Genomic DNA, 19,990 nt, shown 5'->3' on the forward strand with positions numbered 1-19,990 from the left:
CGTAGGGGAGAGCGTATTTTCTTTCAGTGATTTTTCCCTTTGTTCCGCAGCAACAGAGGAAGAAAAATGCACCCAGATACAATCAGTCGGAAGCAGCGAACGCTACACACGAGGCAGCGGAAAACGACCAATTTGTCTTGCAGGTAAATAGAGAGGCGCAAAGCAAATCCAAAGCAGCTCCAGCAAGAATGGATGGGGAGATTAAAGGATTAATGTGCTCTTATCTGAATCCCCTTGAGTAGCCCACTATTTCCCAATGACCCAACTCATTAATAAATGATGGGTTTGTCACATGTGCATAGTGTTATTGCAAATGCTTTTCATCGGGGGGGGGGGGGGGGGGGGGGAAATGTCTTTGTTTGCTTTGAAGATGACTCTGTTATCTTAATTCCACTCTTCCATATACAAAGGGAAATTTGTAAGCAGACTGGGATATGCCACTAAGGCAACGTATGTAGGACAAGTTGCAATATTGGTGCTCCAGTTGGTAACAGTGTGGGAAGGTGTTGCCCATTTGCACCCATTTGTTACTAAAGCTGGCCAAGCATGCACTGATGATATCGTACGAAACAAAGGCGGCTCGGCGTGGTGACCGATATCGCAAAAGGCTGCGGATATCGGTCGACTCGCCGATCGGGTAGGTTCAAAGATTTTGATCGAGTGCCATTGAAGGCGCCCAAGCAAAATCTACGTTCAGGGCAGAATCGGCAGAAGGAAGTAGAATCCCTATTGTTTCTACCTCCATATCTGACGATTCAGCCCCGAACTTCAGTGGAGGGTGGGAACAATGTTTCATGTGAACGATGGTCGAAAATCGATATGTGTGTGGCCACCTTACAAAATCACTGGTATATACCATTGTACCCCCGATGCCAAACGCAGATCCAATCATGCTGGATTATGCCAGTTCCTAATATTTCTTCTCACAGAAAGCTGTAGAAGACAACCCATGTGGGACTTGAAAGATAATGTTTTCAGACATTTTGACCACACACCACAAGTTATATTTTATCAGAGTTTAAAACCCTTTTTGGTACATAAGATACCTGCATGGTACATAAGATACCAGTAGATGGATTTCAATGGGAGAGCATAGGATTGTATACTTATATATGGTGGTTGGTCTCTGGGCCTCACTAAACCTTCATTATTCTCTGCCTATATCCATACTAACTAACACTGCCAGTTTTAAAAATCTTGATTTTAAGACCATGCATCTATCACGCTATACCATGTCCAATCCACCCAGACTCACCCTCTGTTTAGAACCACATTTCAGATGTTGAACACAGATTTCTTCACATGCCTATATGCCTATATGCCCCCTAGGGAGTGAATAAGGGTATTACACACACAGAACATTAAGTACTGTAACGGACAAGGTAAGTACATTAGATGCAGATGTTGGTTATCTAAGGTATATGGTCTCTGTTTGGAAAGGCAAATACCTTGCAGTGATGTTTTCTTCTTTTACACATGGACAGACAGAAGTAAACCAGTCATGAACCAATGCCATCAGCCATGTTGCGGAGTACAATAAACATAGGGATAATGGAACATGACTGACTTGAGAAGAAAAGTCAATGAAATGAAACCCTAAGGCTTCCAGGACAGGCAGCTGCTGCCACACCAGGGGTCTGCCCTTAGTCTAGAGCTGGAGAGTTGCGTTTGACTTGACTGTTCTGTAGCATTACTCCACTTGCTGCATGCCAGAACTTTCTTTGGACCAAAACTACATAGTAGTACCTGAAGTAGAGAGACTGTCTATTTTTACACAGTCTATAGTAGAAATGGACGAAAAACCCTATTTGTAGTTTATTCAGTGAGTTAACTACTGGCACATACCACATGCATGTTCTTGCAGGTAGAATGGAGGATACAGTGGGTTAGTAAAAAAATAAAAAAAAAATTAAACAGCAAGATAAAAGTACATTTTGGTGCAATATATTGTGCAGTAAGGGCAATGCCCCATTGGCAGGGCTGCCTTTAGCTTAGGTAGGCCAAACAGACTTTATGGGTCCCCATTATTATATGTAAAATAAAATGGCTCAATGCATTGCCCTTCACTTGCTGTTAAACTGCAACATCATTCAACCACATTGGAGTCATTTTACTTCAACCACAAAACCTAAAGGGCTGCACATTGGGCAGAACTGATATAAAGTGTTGACATCTTGCCCTTCAGTTGCCATCTTGAACTACCTTTACCATATTGCCCCACCATCACCATCTTGCAACAAACTATCTGCCATTATTATCCTTCACTTTTCCAACCTAAAACTCCTGCTCTGGTATGTACGAAGCCCAGGGCAACTGCCCATACTTACACCCCTCCCAAAGACAGCTCTGCCTGAAGAGCAAACCACATTGATGCCAATGAGAAGCAAGTTGTGGTACATAGCAGTGGTTTTATTCATTGTTACAGTGGTGATATTAGAGGCCCATGGATCCTTGTGCAAAATCTGGGCCTAAGCTCTCAAACATTTATTCACCTTAGATGTAGGCCTTCCATTACCTTAACCTACCACTTTGTGAATTGATGGAGCAAAAATTATCTTGACATTTGCAATGTCCCCGTGCCACTCTATTGCAAGAGATTGTTAGCTCACCATGCTGTACCTTGGTGCACAACTTGATGTCCAAACATCTGTATAACTGATCATTGACCCTTCTTCATTAAAAGACACCATGTGAGACAGGCCTAAATAAATCAATGATACATGAAAGTAGCCAGTTATCAAGGTCCAGCCTCCATCAACATCCAATCAGCATTCAGTCAAGAGACCCTCTCTATTTTTTATAAAGACCACTTATAACCTATATAATTACTTAGGGCTATTAGCTGCATACTGGGCTGTTTGCTCCATTGAATTCCCCAGCTCTGGCGCACCATGAATCTATACTAGAGGGAGGCTACTGCAATTGTCTATTGGTGTATGTTACTAACTAGCCCTAGCCTGGAGGCAACCATATGCCAATGCATTATCCCTCCTGCCACCCTCCAAGGAGCAAACAACCAAGAACACTGTTTGTTCTCATATCTTTACTGCATTACAAAAATAATCTAATGAGGTTTATCAATAACAAAATTTGCACAGAAGGAATAGAAACTGTGCCAGTCCAGCAGAATCCGGCGGAGGGGATGTTTCCATGATTTACAGAGTTAATAGAAACTGATCCTGTTCCGGGGGCTTTTTCACCCACGTGCCCAGTCCTGATCTCTGAATGGCTTTAAACATTTGCTGCTTGACTGATTGGTAGGTTGGATGTGCCAGCTTGGCATCGCAGTACACTGCCGGGGTTTCCTTGTGATTCCCAATCCTCGTGCTCAGCTGGAATACAAAAGCAGCAGACAGGTAGAGTTAATACAGGCCACTAGGGCGCGCTATGGACTTTGTTCAACTTGGCAATCTCTATTTACACTAAAGCTGGCCATACACGTTAAGATTTTAAAAAGATCTCTTAGTTCTGATAGGACCAAGCTTATTGTTTAAAAGTACGATTTGCCCATCAACAAAAATGACCATTTCAAGCGATATCGTCTAGTTCAGGGGTGGGCAAACTACGGTCCGCGGGCCACATCCGGCCCGCTGACACAGGCCCTTTAAAAGAAATATGGGCTTTGATTGGTTGCGCCCGTGTGTGCGCTTGATGTCAGCGCACACAGGGCACAACTATATAAAAGGATGCCGGGGGTACAGAAGTCAGATGATGCCACTGGGACAGAAGGAGCCATAGGGAGCCACAGGTCCCTGGGGGGTGATGGAGGATGCTGGGAAGGATGCTGGGGGGGGGGGATGCTGGGGGGGATGCTGGGGGGAGGATGCTGGGGGGGAAGGATGTTTGGGGGAGGATGCTGGGAAGGACGTTGGGGGAGGATGCTGGGGGGAGCTGGAGGATGCGGGGGGGTGCTGCAGAAAGCTGGGGAGTGGACCTGGAGGATGTTGGGGTGGAGCTGCAGGATTCTGGGGTGGGTAGCTGCAGGAAGCTGGGGGGAGCTGGAGGATTCTGGGGAGTGGAGCTGGAGGATGCTGGGGAGTGGAGCTGGAGGATGTTGGGGAGGATGCTGGGGGGAAGCTGCAGGAAGCTGGGGGGGAACTGGAGGATGTTGGGGAGGATGCTGGGGTGGGGAGCTGCAGGAAGCTGGGGGGGGAGTTGAGAGGCCCCGTGATTTCTGATGGCAGCCCTGGGCGTAACGCTGGCCCGGCCCGACTGTAAGTCAATGTGGCCCCTGAGCCAAAAAGTTTGCCCACCCCTGGTCTAGTTGAAGCTGGGAAACCTACGTGCTTGGGCCCACAAACAATTGGATGATGAGCAAATTTCATTGTTAACAACAAATATTTTCAAACCTGCCCACTAACCTTCTGGGTTTGGCAGTTTTGTTGGATTGCACTGAAATTGGTCGTTAGGGAGAGAAAAATCTTAACATGTACAGCCAGCTTTACTCCTGAAACGTTCATGGTCCTTTATAGAAATGTAAAAAACAGTTTAGCATTTTCTTTTATTTTATTCTTGAAATGCACCGAGCCATCATGGTCGTGTACCCAGAAAGCATCTGTTAGTAATGAGTAATGTCTCCAATTAAATAATGTCAGCAGATTTCAGAGGGAAGCTTAAGGCTACTGTCGGAGGGGGGAAATTCTTACAGGGATTTATTGCTGTGGAAAGGTCTTTGGAAATGTGACTAATAGCCCTCTGTGGGGCCAGGCACACTGGCAACTGTTCCATGGGAAACCTATATACCTGTAGGGTAGTGAGCTACGTCGCTAAACAGAAAAGCACATTGAACTTTCCATCCATCACTTCACCATAAATACACACTCATAATATTCAGCATAAACAGAACATAGTACAGTACAAGTACGGGATCCCTTATCCGGAAACCCATTATCCAGAAAGCTCCGAATTACGGAAAGCCTGTCTCCCATAGACTCCATTTTAATCAAATAATTCAGAATTTTAAAGCTGGTTTCCTTTTTCTCTGTAATAATAAAACAGTACCTGTACTTGATCCCAACTAAGATATAATTACCCCTTATTGGGGGCAGAACAGTCCTATTGGGTTTATTTAATGGTTAAATGATTCCCTTTTCTCTGTAATAATAAAACAGTGCCTGTACTTGATCCCAACTAAGATATAATTACCCCTTATTGGGGGCAGAACAATCCTATTGGGTTTATTTAATGGTTAAATGATTCCCTTTTCTCTGTAATAATAAAACAGTACCTGTACTTGATCCCAACTAAGATATAATTACCCCTTATTGGGGGCAGAACAGCCCTATTGGGTTTATTTAATGGTTAAATGATTCCCTTTTCTCTGTAATAATAAAACAGTACCTGTACTTGATCCCAACTAAGATATAATTACCCCTTATTGGGGGCAGAACAGCCCTATTGGGTTTATTTAATGGTTAAATGATTCCCTTTTCTCTGTAATAATAAAACAGTACCTGTACTTGATCCCAACTAAGATATAATTACCCCTTATTGGGGGCAGAACAGCCCTATTGGGTTTATTTAATGGTTAAATGATTCCCTTTTCTCTGTAATAATAAAACAGTGCCTGTACTTGATCCCAACTAAGATATAATTACCCCTTATTGGAGGCAAAACAATCCTTTTGGGCTTAATTAATGGTTTATTGATTTTTTAGTAGACTTAAGGTATGGAGATCCAAATTACGTAAAGACCCCTTATTCAGAATATCCTTGCTCCGAGCATTCTGGATAATAGGTCCTATACCTGTACAATGTAAATCTCTTCTAATTGATTCTTTTGATGTAAGTACTAATTTCATTCTTCCAGTGCCAGTTTCCCAAAGTCACCACTGACCCCAGTGATAATGATGCCCTCGGGATCTAGCGCACTGGGTTCCAGGTAGCCAATAGCCCTCCCAGAAGTGGTTTGGAACCATGGCCCTGGCATCCTGCATAGTGCCCCATAGAATCCTTATTGTGCAAGATTGTTCTGCCTCCCCTGCTGTGTATATAAATGAACTGCTATAATCCAAGTGTTTCTCTAGACTTACTTGTAGCTAAGATGAAACAAGGCTGCCATTGTGGTGGTACAGGCAGTACTGTTGTTGGGTTCTTAAAAAAGATGGGTTCCATTGATGGAACCCAGACAACAATAATTTTTTAATTACTACTCTGGGCCCATGCTACCTGGGTATCAGTGAACCCTGTGGGGGTCAGGCAGTAAGGGGCCCATGTTTAGACATAACCATCCTTGCCAGTTGATTTTGACTCTATAATGTAAGGTCCCCATACGCGTGAAGATTCGCTCGGGTTGGCGATATCGGGGAACGTGTAGACTAATTCAATCGTTTGGCAAAGTCGGTTCGTGGACTGCATCAACGAGCCGATACAGTCCCCGATCCGACTAGATTTTTTTAACCTGCCCAATCGATATCTGGCCGATTTCAGGGACCAATATCGGCAGCTAGAATCGGCCCGTGTATGGGGACCTTAAGGGATTCCCAACCTTTTATACTTGTGAGCCACATTGAAATGGAAAAAGTGTTGGGGAGCAACACAAGCATGGAAAAAGTTCCAGGGGGTGCAAATAAAAACTGTAATTGGCTATTTGGTAGCCCCTATGTGGACTGGCAGCCTATAGAAGGCTCTGTTTGGCTTTACACTGGGTTTTATGCATCAACACTTGTCTCCAAGCCAGGAATTCAAAAATGAGCACCTACTTTGAGGCCACTGGAAGCAACATCCAAGGGGTTGGGGAGCAATATGTTGCCCCGGAGCCACTGGTTGGGGATCACTGCTATAACTGCGTGGAGCACAGTCAATCGCTTGTCTTCCATCACATAAACCACATGGCGATTGGGTACATGGCAAAAAACTAAGTGTTCTACCACCATCCAGTCACCTTGTGGCTCAATAGTGGCTTCAGGGGGCAGACAAGCACTGGGTATGGATGGGGCACATTGAGACCAATGTATTTGGGGTATAAAGCAGGAGAGGGAGCCTGTATATATATATATATATATATAATGGGTAGGGTAAAACAGACACTGAAGATGAAACAAGAGGAAACTGCAGAAGGAGACAAGTGGATAGAGAAGGTGAGAACTGAAAAGAAAAAAAAGGATGGAAGGAGAAATGGCCAGACAGAAAGAGGAGAGCAGAAGACAACAGGAAGACAGAAGAAGAGTGTAAAGGGGAGAGAATAAAGAAGAGAAGGTGAGAGGAGGAAGCAGAAGCCATGGGCCAATGAGGGGAAAAGGGGTCAGAAAGTGAAAGAAAAGCAAATGGTTCTGTAACTGGGGGGGAGGCACATAGTATAACCTCCTCCCTCCATAGCAGCAGCTTAAAGGTAGGGAGAGAGTGTGAAATAGCCTCTGGGAAGGGCCAGATCATGTGGCATTACAGGTACAGTGGGGAGGTTGAGTGTTGACAGAATGTGGTTTTTAATTTATTGCTGAGACACAACTCCCAGATAAAGCTGTCAGTGTTGGTTGGAGTTCATAATTAACTAAACGGTCCTTCGTTGAATGATGCCCACCTCTAAAGACAATACTGGTCTTGACAGGGGTTGATGGGAGCTGTAGTACAACAGCTGTAGGCTTGTTGAGTTCACCATCCCTGGAATTGGCTTCCCCCACTACACTCCCTGCAATGGGCTGCGCGGGAATTATCTAATTGTCCGGCACCACAAATGATAGATTACGGCTCATAACAAAAGGTAGAATCACAAGTGTCAATAAACCCCTTTTAGCCTTAAAAATAAATGATTTTGTCAGTAACTGTGGAAATCACTCAGCCACTTCCACGGCCTGGAGAAAAGGCTTTTATTCAGAAATTCAATGAGCTCTTTCACTGAGCAGCATCTAATTACTTCCCTTAAAACGCACATAAATAACACTAGTGAGGCCTCTTACGCTCGGGCTGAGAGCCTCTCGTACGGGCAAAGTGCATAAAACATCCCTGTTGCTTAAGTCACGAGCGACATTTTTATCTGCGCTGAGCGCCCGGGGGAGCTTGGGAGAAGCTCAATGTTGTTTAAATGGCCTTTGGCCTTGAATGATGATATTATTACGGTATAGGAGCGCCTAATGATGTCACTTGTGTCACTTTACTCACGGAAATGCGTATAATAAGGGAATCAGGTACCCGCTACCATCAACTATATCAGTGGTTCCCAGCCTTCCTAATGCCGCGACCCTTTAACACAGTTCCTCATGTTGTGGTGACCCCCAACCATAAAATTATTCCTAAGTCTTAGATGACCCCTGTGAAAGGGTTCGACCCCCAAAGGGGTCCCGACCCACAGGTTGAGAACCGCAGGGTTCCATGGTGCCTATGAAAGCCCTTCGACTCTTTATCTCATCAGAGATCTCCATGGTGACTGATATGCTTATAGTACAAGACGACTGGGCGTATAAGATGACCCCCAACTTTTCCAGTTAAAATATCCTCAAGCTCCCCCCCACAGTGTCCTAAAGCTCATCCTCCCCCAACATCATCCAGCTCCCCTAGCGTCCTCCCCAACATCATCCAGCTCCCCTAGCATCCTCCCCAAAATCATCCAGCTCCCCTAGCGTCCTCCCCAGCATCATCCAGCTCCCCTAGCGTCCTCCCCAAAATCATCCAGCTCCCCTAGTATCCTCCCCAAAATCATCCAGCTCTCCTAGCGTCCTCCCCAACATCATCCAGCTCCCCTTGCATCCTCCACAAAATCATCCAGCTCCCCTAGCGTCCTCCCCAAAATCATCCAGCTCCCCTAGCGTCCTCCCCAACATCATCAAGCTCCCCTAGCATCCTCCCCAACATCATCCAGCTCCCCTAGCGTCCTCCCCAACATCATCCAGCTCCCCTAGTGTCCTCCCCAACATCATCCAGCTCCCCCCAACATCCTCCTCCACATACTTCAGCTCCCCCCAGCGTCCTCCAATGTCCAGCTGGTTCGTCCGCCTGCGTCCCCGTCTCGCCGCTGCAGCTGCTCTTTTATTAGGTTGACCACCAATGAGCCTGTAACGCTTTAAAGGGGGCCTGTGCTTAAAAATTGTATCACGGCCGGGACCCCCTTGATCGTCTGGGCCCTGCAAGCAAGTACCTGGCCTATAAGATGACCCCCAACTTTGGCACAGATTTTTCGGGGTTAAAAAGTTGTCTTATACGCCGGAAAATACGGTATATATACGGTATATATATGCTTTATTGCCTTCGCAGTTCAGCTGATATGAGTTCTTTGTGGGAATGAATGAATGACAAGCCCCATTACTGTGTCACATGACCATACCTTCCCATAAAGCCTTGCCCATCGGGTGTACAACGCGCGTTTGCAGAGCCTCGATGAGCTGCCGCAGCTCCTTTTCCCAGTTGTCGCATTGATGACTTCCAGTTCGGTGCTGCCCACGATCCAGTTCAGACTGAAGTTTGGAGATTTCCCAGGCTGGCGAGCTTCAGCATTGCTTACCCCTGCCGGAAAGGACAATCACAAGCAAATGTAGGTTATATCACAGAAGAAGCCATTGCAATGTGCTAAAGAAGCCTACAAGAGGTCTATACGATACTATTGTTCTCCCGCTATGGAAACCTTAATGTTGTCGGGCAGATTAAAAGATTTAGTCGGATCGGGGACAGCATCGGCTCGTTGATGCGGTCCCCGAACCCACTGCACCCATTACCATTGTTTAAGACTGAATTAGCTTAAATTCGCCCAATATTGCCCACCCGTAGGTGGGGATATAGGGAGAATATCCGCTCGCTTGGGGACCCTAATGTGTATGGCCACCTTAAGTGGGAGCTCCTGCTGACCCAACCATTTGACCTTTAATATCTATTTCATGTACATGGGTTCATGATCCAATCTAACTGCTGATTAGTTGCCATGGGCAAATGTACATAAATGAGCCCTACTGAAAATCCTAGTTGGATATTACAGTATATCTGTACGGGAACCAAGAGGAGAAAGGAAGGGAAGGATAATAATATGTCCACTACCCAATGCACAAGAGCCGGAGGGCCCTGGGGCCAGTTGCAGCTCTTCATAGAATTTCTATCACCCCCTCCCAGCACAATAAAATGTTCTACACAGGGATTGGCATCATCATTTTAATGAGGCTCAGTCTGCAAAGGTCTCATATACGAATAAGATTACCGCACTCTGTGTAATAATGGGAACCCCACTAGCAGTAGGTTTGGCCCAACTGTACCCGATTCTCTCGTATTTTGTTGGGCGCAGGATGAGGCGCCATCGCTGCAGCAATTACAATGCTAAACACTCTGTTTTGTGCCCAGACAATTCAACTGAAGATGTGAACTTATCTGTCAAAAGTTAAATAATTGCTGTCAGAAACGATGTCGTGAAACAGATATGATCTGAGCGGCGCGGGAAATTGTGACTGGGAGATGTTTGCGCGCGGCGGCTGTGTGACATTTCTGATCACATCATTACTTAATGAACAGCAATGTCCGACAGTCCCCGCGCCTGCCTTGCTGGGGTTTTGTCAGAAATGAGTAATAAAGGAAACAGATTCTGTTTAATTATGGCGGAACATGTGCTACATATTACAGACAGACGTAGTGCCAGAAGTACGGGGGGGGGGGGGTTATGGGGTTGCCATGGCGCTGCTATTGGGGTTGCTTTACTGCAAAACAGAAAATCATTAGACGCATGTAAGGAGATGGGAGAATTCTTAATCTTACCGTCTCTTGGCGTCATTCGAGTGGACTGATAGATCCGTATATAAAATGCCCATTTTCTATTTTTTTTCTATTACCCAGTGGCGCAAACTACTAAACAAATATATTTATTTACATGTGATTTTTGTTTGCAATATATTTTCTAGAGCCCTGTATTGTGTGTGGGTAGGGATAAGCGAATCTGTCCCGTTTCACTTCGCCATAAAATTTGTAAAACGGCAAGAAAATTCAAGAAACGGCAAAAAATTTGCGCATTTGTCGCGCGTCTTTTTTTGCCATCCGTTCTTTTTGCCGCGTACGTCTTTTTTGACGCGGCCATGTCCAATTTAACATGAGATTTTTTTGACGCGCAATTAATTTTTCCACGCCGAATTTTCACGGAAGTTTATCGAAACAATTTTCCAATGGTGAAATGCGGAAATTTGCTGCAAATCCATGCCTGGTGAAAAAATTCGCTCATCACTGGAGTCGACTGCAAATGTTTTGCAGTGAAATTTCGCGAAAGTGTCACAAAGCAATTCGCCAATGGAGAAATGCGGAATTTTGCTGCAAATCCATGCCTGGCAAATAAATTCGCTCATCATTATTTGTGGGTATAGTTAAGCACAAAGCCGGCTGGGTTGCCTAGGGTGCCCAGCTGGCTTTGTGCTTACCTATACCTGCCCCCTCCTGTTGGTGTACGCACATGTGCAAGCGATCCCTCGGGGAGGGAGGTGTGCAGTGGGGGTAGAGGGCACGGAAATAGGGGTAAGTGAAAGTTGGGCCTAGCCCCCACCCACTGTTGCACCCAGTGTCGGACTGGCCTACCAGGCCTACCAGAACAGTTGCTAGCATGTAAATAAAAGAGACTAGGAGAATGAAGAGGTTGGGTTAGATAGTTTGGAAAGTGGGCCTAGGGTCTAAGGCCTCCTAGGGTACAAGGTTTTCTGGTGGGCCCCTGGGTCCCCAGTCCAACACTGGTTGCACCCCTAGTTCCGGCCCTGATCTAGACACTGGGCCCCATTTGTTTCATTATTTGCGCTGTGCGTTGATTCGTGTGCGCTGTGTGAGCCCTGAGATGTCAAATCAACGTTCTATAGCCATAAATATTGCCAACTCCTATTTCTTTACATGACTTTATATAGTTAGCAAAGGGTAACTGCGCGTCAGTATAAAAACTTATATAAATAAAGACAAGAAACGTTCCCTTACGCGGCTTTGCATGAATAACTATTCTCCCCAAACCTTTTCGCAAAGGGCAAGCGCGAGTCACTATAAAAAAAGGTGAAAAAATAAAAGACAAGAAAAGCCAAATCCATTTAAATGAATCAGAGCTTATTGGCGGCGGTTGCCAAGGATGGCGATATTAGCGACGCAGTTCTTACAGCAGCTTAGAGGCGCCATGTAAAGCCCTGAACTTTCCTATCTGCTCGTCACATCGTGTAGATAAATTCCGGGCAATATTTCAGCCGGCGTGAGAGGCAGAGCGCGGCTGTCAGCGCTTCTTTGTGACTCGGGGTAATATATGCAGCAAACATCTTGCAGGGGATTTATCAAAGCTTTTCTCCTGTTCTGCAAAATTAATCTAGTTTTGCTCTGACATTTTTAAGATGAAAATATTTTCATAGATAAATCCCTTGGCCACACTGCCGCCGTTTTTTTTTCCCCCGTCAACATTCAGGTGATATTCCGAGTCCGTCGTGGAACCGGTTTGGCCGCGATAGCGCTAAAGAGCAGTGTTTGAAGCCAAATACATTATAAGCGATAAGGTCTAGTTTCCATTTATTTCCCTCAGACATTTTCCTTTTACATTTAGTGCAGGATTTATCCGCAACAAAGAAAACTCTTGGTAATAGTCTCTATGAATTCCGTCACATTAGCAGCCCTGATATTAAAGGGCACATTTACTAAAACTCCATCATTTCTCATTTATTTTATTTTCAAATTCAACTAAACTCCCGAATGTCTAATAGGGATGTAGCGAACCTAAAAAAAAAAGTTTGCGAACACGTTCGCGAACTTACACCAAAAAGCGCAAATATTCGCGAACTTTGCGAACCCCATAGACTTCAATGGGAAGGCGAACTTTAAAACCTAGAAAAGCCATTTCTGGCCAGAAAACTGATTTTAAATTTATTTAAAGCGTGCCACGACCTGGACAGGGGCATGCAGGAGGGGGATCAAGGGCAAAAATTTCTCTAAAAAAAACTTGTGTAAAAACGGGCAGACCTAGCGGAAATACGCGGTGTTTTTTGCTATTTCGCGCTATTGGCACCATGGAAACGGGATTTGCTTACACCAGTACTTGGCTGAAAAACGCCATGTGTGGTTGTGCTGCGTTTTTTAGGCTGAGAAAAAACGCAGAGAAAAAAAAATGCGGCGAACCCAAATAGCAAACATACGCGGAAAGTTCGCGAACTTGCACGTTCGCGAACACCCAATGTTCGCGCGAATTAGTTCACCGGCGAACAGTTCGCTACATCTCTAATGTCTAATATTTACTAAAAAAGTTGCAATAAAAAGCTGTAAAAAACGTGACTTTTTTGAATTGTCGCTGCAAAAATCCCAACTTTATTGAATTGTTGCTGTGACAATTAACTAGGGATGCACCGAACACACTTTTTTGGGTTCGGCCGAACCCCCAAACCCACCCAGCAGGATTCGGCCGAATCCCGAACTGAATCTGAATCCTAATTAGCATATGCTGATAAGGATCGGAAGGGGTTAAAAAACTGCGTGCGTGCAGAGAAAAAAAATTTTCACTGCACATTTAACCCTTTCCAAATTCTAATTTGTATATGCTACTTTGCGCTAATTAGGATTCGGTTCGGTGCATCCCCTACAATTAACAAAAAAGTTGAGTTTTTGGACAAAACCCAGCGAAATCTCTAAAGTTTCGAAACAAAAGGAAAAACTTCAAGGAAAGGGACCTTTGCCATTGGCTTCCACATGAACTCGGCAAGTTTAACCGGGAGAATTGTCAAATTTGGTCTTTTAACTGTTTAGACGTATAGTAAATCTTGGAAAATCTGTAGCATTTTTTCTTTGTGACTTTTTGTGCTAAAAATTTGATTGGAGTTGAAAAAACCAAGGGCTCCCAAGGGCTCCTCCTTGAGAGGAAATGTAACCCTATTTTGGCTACTGTTGTACTTTAAACACGCAATCACCTGCGTGTGGCGCTACAGGAGCCCTGAGCCCCCGCTTATTATGGGGGACAGGTATGATATAAATGAATGGCGTGCCTCCACCCAGGCTAGGTATATGTAGAATTATATGTCTCCTCCCTGGGTAAAATCAATGGGGTCCTCCTTGGACCCAGACTCCCAGCAACTCCCGGTAACTTGCCCCTCCCTTGGGGTAGCTGCTTACCAGGCAGTTGAGGATCCTCAGTATATGAACAGCCAAGACACCGGTTAAAATGGTGAACCAGATGAACTTGTTTATTGATGCAGGCAGAACACTTCAGAGGATGTCACACAGACGGCTCAAGTCACACACTCTCTCTTTGGGCTACCCCCGGTACTCCCGCCGGATGCTTCCACCTAGGAATTCACCCCGGTCCACGCGTAGGGCCCCTTAACTGGGAACACTCCCAGGTGCTGACTTGGCTCCTCTTACTACACACTACAGGCCCTTAACTCCAGGCATGAGTGCTGGGGGGTCTTAACCCCTCTCTCTCCTGTTGGGGCTATCGCTGCCCGTTCTCTCTAGCCTGCCTGTCACTCCTAGAGTGACCTATTACACTACCTCCTGTACTAGAACACTAGCCTGTAATTGAGAGGGGTCCCAGGCAGAAAGACCATCACAAAATGGGTGCCGTTTTTATATTGCAGCACACTGCCACCTAGTGGTTGCTGCTGCATAACAGGGAAACTCCCTTTTCACACATAAACACTCAGGACCACCTTTAGGTGTCCAAATCTCATAAGGCCACCCTCATGGTGCCTGTCTAAAGGGAAACTAATCCTGAAGGGGCCCAATTCTTTGGGGTCCCTACAGAAACTTCTGCGATTTCGGGGAAATCGTGGCGCCGCGATTTACATTCTCGCCGGTGGGATGGCATTTCGGGGAGATTAGTCGCCCGCGAACAGGGAGATTTGTCGCGGGTGACTAGTCTCCTCGTGTGCCAGATCCCTAAATGTGCATTTAAATATGTGTGCGGGTTTGCAAGGGTGTGCTGTCACATGTTGGAATGCATCTTAATGTGTATTAATAGATTCTCTGCTGTGCCACTAGGGGGAGTGTGGGGTCAGTGCTTAAATAGAAAGCATTCTGCTAAAAATCCTTGGAAAATGGCATTTGCCGCAAAAGATCCAGATGTCACTGACAGGAGCCCATTCCATGTAAAATACCCCCAGAACCCATGGCCAGATAAATGCAATATCATGAATAATGTCCTGCACAAACATTTGCACACCTACATGGGAAAGAAACATTTACAATGCTTTTGTTTACTCCGTCCCTAATATTTCTGGGTTCAGAGATCAGGTATTGGACCTATTATCCAGAATGCTTGGGACCTGGGTCTTTCCAAATAAGGGATCTTTCCATAACTTGGATCTCCATACCTTAAGTCTGCTAATAAATAATGTAAACATTAAATAAACCCAATAGGGCTGTTCTGCCCCCCAATAAGGGGTAATTATATCTTAGTTGGGATCAAGTACAGGTACTGTTTTATTATTACAGAGAAAAGGGAATCATTTAACCATTAAATAAACCCAATAGGGCTGTTCTGCCCCCAATAAGGGGTAATTATATCTTAGTTGGGATCAAGTACAGGTACTGTTTTATTATTACAGAGAAAAAGGAAATCATTTTTAATAATTAGAATTATTTGTTTATAATGGAGTCTATGGGAGATGGTCTTTCTGTAATTCAGAACTTTCTGCCTAATGGGTTTCCGGATAAGGAATCCCATACCTGTACTACATTTCACTTCATACCCTGGCACTGTGTATTTGATCCAATGTATTTATTCCTAGTCAATCCAGGGGTTAACTATTCCTTCCTTTTTTCCTTCCCAGAGAAATCAGACACCCAGGGAGAGGTTTTGCAGCCCGTGACCCAAATATCTGTGTTAAATGACCCACAAAAATTCCAGCAGGCGCACAGAACAGCAGAAAAGGGCTTTGTCTGCGATTTGGTACCCGCAGCTGAGCGAAACGCTTACTGGACTGGGCTGTGCAGTGTGACAGGCAATACCAGCATTGTCCCAGAGAGAGAGAGAGAGAGAGAGAGACAGAGAGAGAGAAAGAGACAGAGAGAGAGAAAGAGACAGAGAGACAGAGACAGAGAGACAGTGAGAGAGAAAGAGACAGAGAGAGAGAGAGACAGAGAGAAAGGGAGAGAGAGAGATAGAGAGACAGAGAGAGAGGAAGAGACAGAGAGAGAGAAAGAGACAGAGAGAGAGACAGAGAGAGAGAAAGAGACAGAGAGAGAAAGGTAGAGAGAGAGAGAAAGTACATAACTGACTGTCATAAACTGAGAGAGACAGGACTTTCCCCTGTCCCCATATACTGATCCCATATCCCCACCCCTTAACCCCCCCCCCATTCCCATATAATGACCCCCTCACCCCACCCATTACACCCTCTACCTGCTTTGGCAATGCTAAATGTATTTGGTCCTGCCAATAAAGCTCATTTGATTTGATGAGAGAGAGACAGAGAGAGAGAGACACAGAAAGAGACAGAGAGAGAGACAGAGAAAGAAAGAGACAGAGAGAGAAAGGGAGAGAGAGAGATTCCGTAGCTACGGGACACAGATTAAACACAGATGGAGGGGGGCACAAATGGAATTACCAAGCGCTTTGCATGCACACGATACAGAAAAACACAAAACAAAAACAAGCGGAGGGGGCGCCTCGTCCCTGTCACACAGAATTCTCGCTCAGTGCGCTGATGTACGCTCCCCGCAGATATAAAGTTACACGAGTTACCGGAATATGAAAGGGAAACAAGAGAAACTAGGGATTCTTTTCAGTTTTTATTAATATGCAGATTCTTTCCTCTAAATAAAGGGGCAATAGTAGCCATGTAACATTGCCTGCCTTCCCACATGCTTATAGCAATGCGTATAGGTCTTTCTAACAGAACCAATTGGCCCAAATAGTCTGCTCATTAAATGCTTAAAGGGGACCTGTCACTCTAGGAATGAATTCCGAGTTCTTTTCTTTTGTGTTTGCCAAGCAAAATAAACTTCACTGACACTATATAAATAATATCAATCTTGTTTCCTTCAGTCTGGGAAATACACAATCACAGCCAGCAGGAGGGAGCCATTTTGTGGGCACTATTAGCAAAGCAAACTTAGTAAAGTGAGTGCTGAATGGAAAGTGAAAGTAATTGTCTGCACTGCCTCTGTGCCTAAGGCAATATATATTAAAAATAACCCATGTTATTCATAAGAACCATATCCCAATCCCCCTTAGGCTCACTGTGTAACGCAACCCCTCCCTTTTCTTGTTCCAATGGGAAGTGTGGGATTCTGGGACTTGGAGGAGCCCCTCTACTTTCCATAGTGTGTCGTGCACAGATTACCTGGAAACTAGAGGGCAGGTTTTCAAAACTCCGAAATGTTTTGAGAATAATTAAACACAAAAGAAACTAGAAAACTTACAAAAAAAAAAAGTAACCAGTTTTGAGGCTAAGGGGGTTATGGAATAAAAGGCACTAAGTTTGCCCAGGAGCAGTAACCCATAGCAACCAGTCAGCAGGTAGCATTTACTGGTCAACATCTTATTGGTTGCTATGGGTTACTGCTCCTGGGCAAGCTTAGTGCCCTTTATTACAGATGGGGGAAATCATTTATATGAAGACTATAATTGTTCCCCAACTGTTGGTTTCCAGTAAAAAGTAAGGTAAAAACCAGTATGCCTATTATTTGTATAAAAAAAATCCACCTACCGCTGAGCAGTGGATGATGGTGCCAGTACGGCGCTGGTAAATTACCAAGGTCTTCTATTCTGTGGCTCATTACTCTTGAAAGGTGACCGGTGTGGTGCAAGCTTCCAACAATGATGCTCTGTAGGTAGATAGGGTCTATAAAGTGGCTGAGGAGTGCTCCTTGTAATCCAAGAATGTTCCACCTGGACAACATGAGAAGAAGAAATGAGTTGTTTTAGAGATAGTAAGTGTTAAGTGCTGGCCAGTTACTGGGGTGTGGGTGGTGGCATTTGTGCGTATTGATCCCACCCAGGTCCCAGGAACTGAAGGAGCTTCAAAGACACAAGATTTATTATTATTATTATTATTATTATTATCAACATTTACTTACAAAGCGCCAACATATTCCGCAGCGCTGTACAATAAGTGGGTTCCATACATTGGACATACAGAGTAACATATAAAGCAATCAGTAACCGATACAAGAGGTGAAGAGAGCCCTGCCCAAAGAGCTTACAATCTACAAGGTTTCGATTTATTACTCAACCGGTTGTAAGAAATTGCAGGGCTAATGGCCTAATACACAATCCCATGTACAAGTGCTGAACGATATGGGGCGGAGACAGGGGATGGGATTAAAAACACTAGGGATATTTGGGGATATGGGTGTTTGGGACAGCTGGCTGCAGGTCTATGCACACTGGCCTTCCTCTGTAGAAATGGCATCAGGGAGGCACAACACACAGCAGCCACTCTTGCACTCCATTCTGTTTTATGTATGCTTCTAAAGAATTAATTCAATTTGAACCCTCGTCCTTTAAAATGTCAACTAAACAGTGCCAACATAAGGGTACGTTTATATTTATACCTTAGACTCTACTCTAGCTGGCCCTTCCTCTGGGTAAGCATTATGTATCCAGTCACTAAGCAAGTCGCTGGTGGGAGAATGGACTCAATCATGTATTTGCAGCACTGGAGTCTAGCAAACCATAGGGCCTTTGAGACCGGTACATGTTGCCTGTTGATTGATTGCTATGGCTTAATACAAATGCAAGCTTTTCAACTTTTTATTATCCCCTTAGTTCTTAACTTTACCTTTGTTCAGGGTTTTATTGGTCTGCAAATGGGTGTGCCTGCCAATATTACCTCCTTATTTGTATGACTGCTTTATATCTGCCAAATGGGGAGTTTTAGATGGGATTCTTCATAGATGGCAGATGTAATAAAATATCAATGGGCTGCATTATTTATAAGCACATGCTGTGTTTTGTAAATAAAGTTACAAATGCAGAAGGTTACAAATGCAGGAAGTTACAAATGCAGGAAGTTACAAATGCAGAAGGTTACAAATGCAGGAAGTTACAAATGCATAAGATTACAAATGCAGGAAGTTACAAATGCAGAAGGTTACAAATGCAGGAAGTTACAAATGCAGAAGGAACCTATGATTACGTGTGGCAACACAAGAAACACGTCAGGTCTGGATTTTTGAATAAAGCCTTTTTGAAGTTTTACAACCGCTGTCCTGGAGTCCGTTGAGTGCATGCTGGTGATGTTTCTACACCTGATTTGAGGTTGTGTTTTCCCTTGCTGCGGGTCTGGGGCATTGCACCCGGGCCACTGAGAGGAAGCGGTGAGTGTATATCTAACCGTTCACAACTGCATGTAGTATACTAATTGCACTTATATGAAGACTGAATATCTACAGAGCGAGAAGTTTGGGGCATAAGCACCAGGACCTGTAGTCTAATTTGGTGAGTGTTTGGCTTGTTATAAGAAATCATTAAATTTAAGTTTAAGCTTAAGGTTATAGTTCACCACTACACAAGCATATAAGTGAATAGGAACGACTGGGAGCCTCCAGACAAACAGAGTGAAGCGTATTGCAAATGCAGAAGGTTACAAATGCAGAAAGTTACAAATGCAGGAAGTTAAAAATGCAGGAGGTTACAAATGCAGGAAGTTACAAATGCAGGAGGTTACAAATGCAGAAAGTTACAAATGCAGGAGGTTACAAATGCAGGAAGTTACAAATGCAGGAAGTTACAAATGCAGGAGGTTACAAATGCAGGAGGTTACAAATGCAGGAAGTTACAAATGCAGGAGGTTACAAATGCAGGAGGTTACAAATGCAGGAAGTTACAAATGCAGGAGGTTACAAATGCAGGAAGTTACAAATGCAGGAGGTTACAAATGCAGGAGGTTACAAATGCAGGAAGTTACAAATGCAGGAGGTTACAAATGCAGGAGGTTACAAATGCAGGAGGTTACAAATGCAGGAAACTGACTCTATTTGTTTTGTAAATCATTGTGTAGAGCTCTCTAAGCCTGCACTCTGTGCCATTTATATAAAAGGCTTTCATGTTCAACCAGAATCTTCTGGGCAACAGACAGACACTCAAGGACAAAGGAAACAATAGCCGTCGCCATACATGCATTCCGTAGCTAATTTCTTACATCATT

The 19,990-nt window shown here is 44.5% G+C and overlaps 1 protein-coding gene across 2 annotated transcripts in view; it reads right to left on the reverse strand.

Moving 5' to 3' along the window:
- Nucleotides 1-328: 328 nt before the first annotated feature.
- adarb2 (adenosine deaminase, RNA-specific, B2 (inactive)) overlaps nt 329-19,990 on the reverse strand; it is a 401,728-nt gene continuing 382,066 nt past the window's right edge. Inside the window, exons 8-10 of one of the 2 annotated variants that reach the window (XM_031903941.1) lie at nt 17,549-17,730; nt 9,256-9,434; nt 329-3,332 (exon numbers count right to left, since the gene is read on the reverse strand). In XM_031903941.1, the coding sequence (XP_031759801.1) occupies nt 3,156-3,332; nt 9,256-9,434; nt 17,549-17,730 (538 nt within the window). In that variant the 3' untranslated portion in view covers nt 329-3,155. The remainder of the gene's footprint in view (nt 3,333-9,255; nt 9,435-17,548; nt 17,731-19,990) is intronic. The other variant, XM_031903942.1, reaches the window with a different exon arrangement.

Source organism: Xenopus tropicalis, chromosome 6 (genome assembly GCF_000004195.4).
Source record: "Xenopus tropicalis strain Nigerian chromosome 6, UCB_Xtro_10.0, whole genome shotgun sequence".
Lineage (NCBI taxonomy): Eukaryota > Metazoa > Chordata > Amphibia > Anura > Pipidae > Xenopus > Xenopus tropicalis.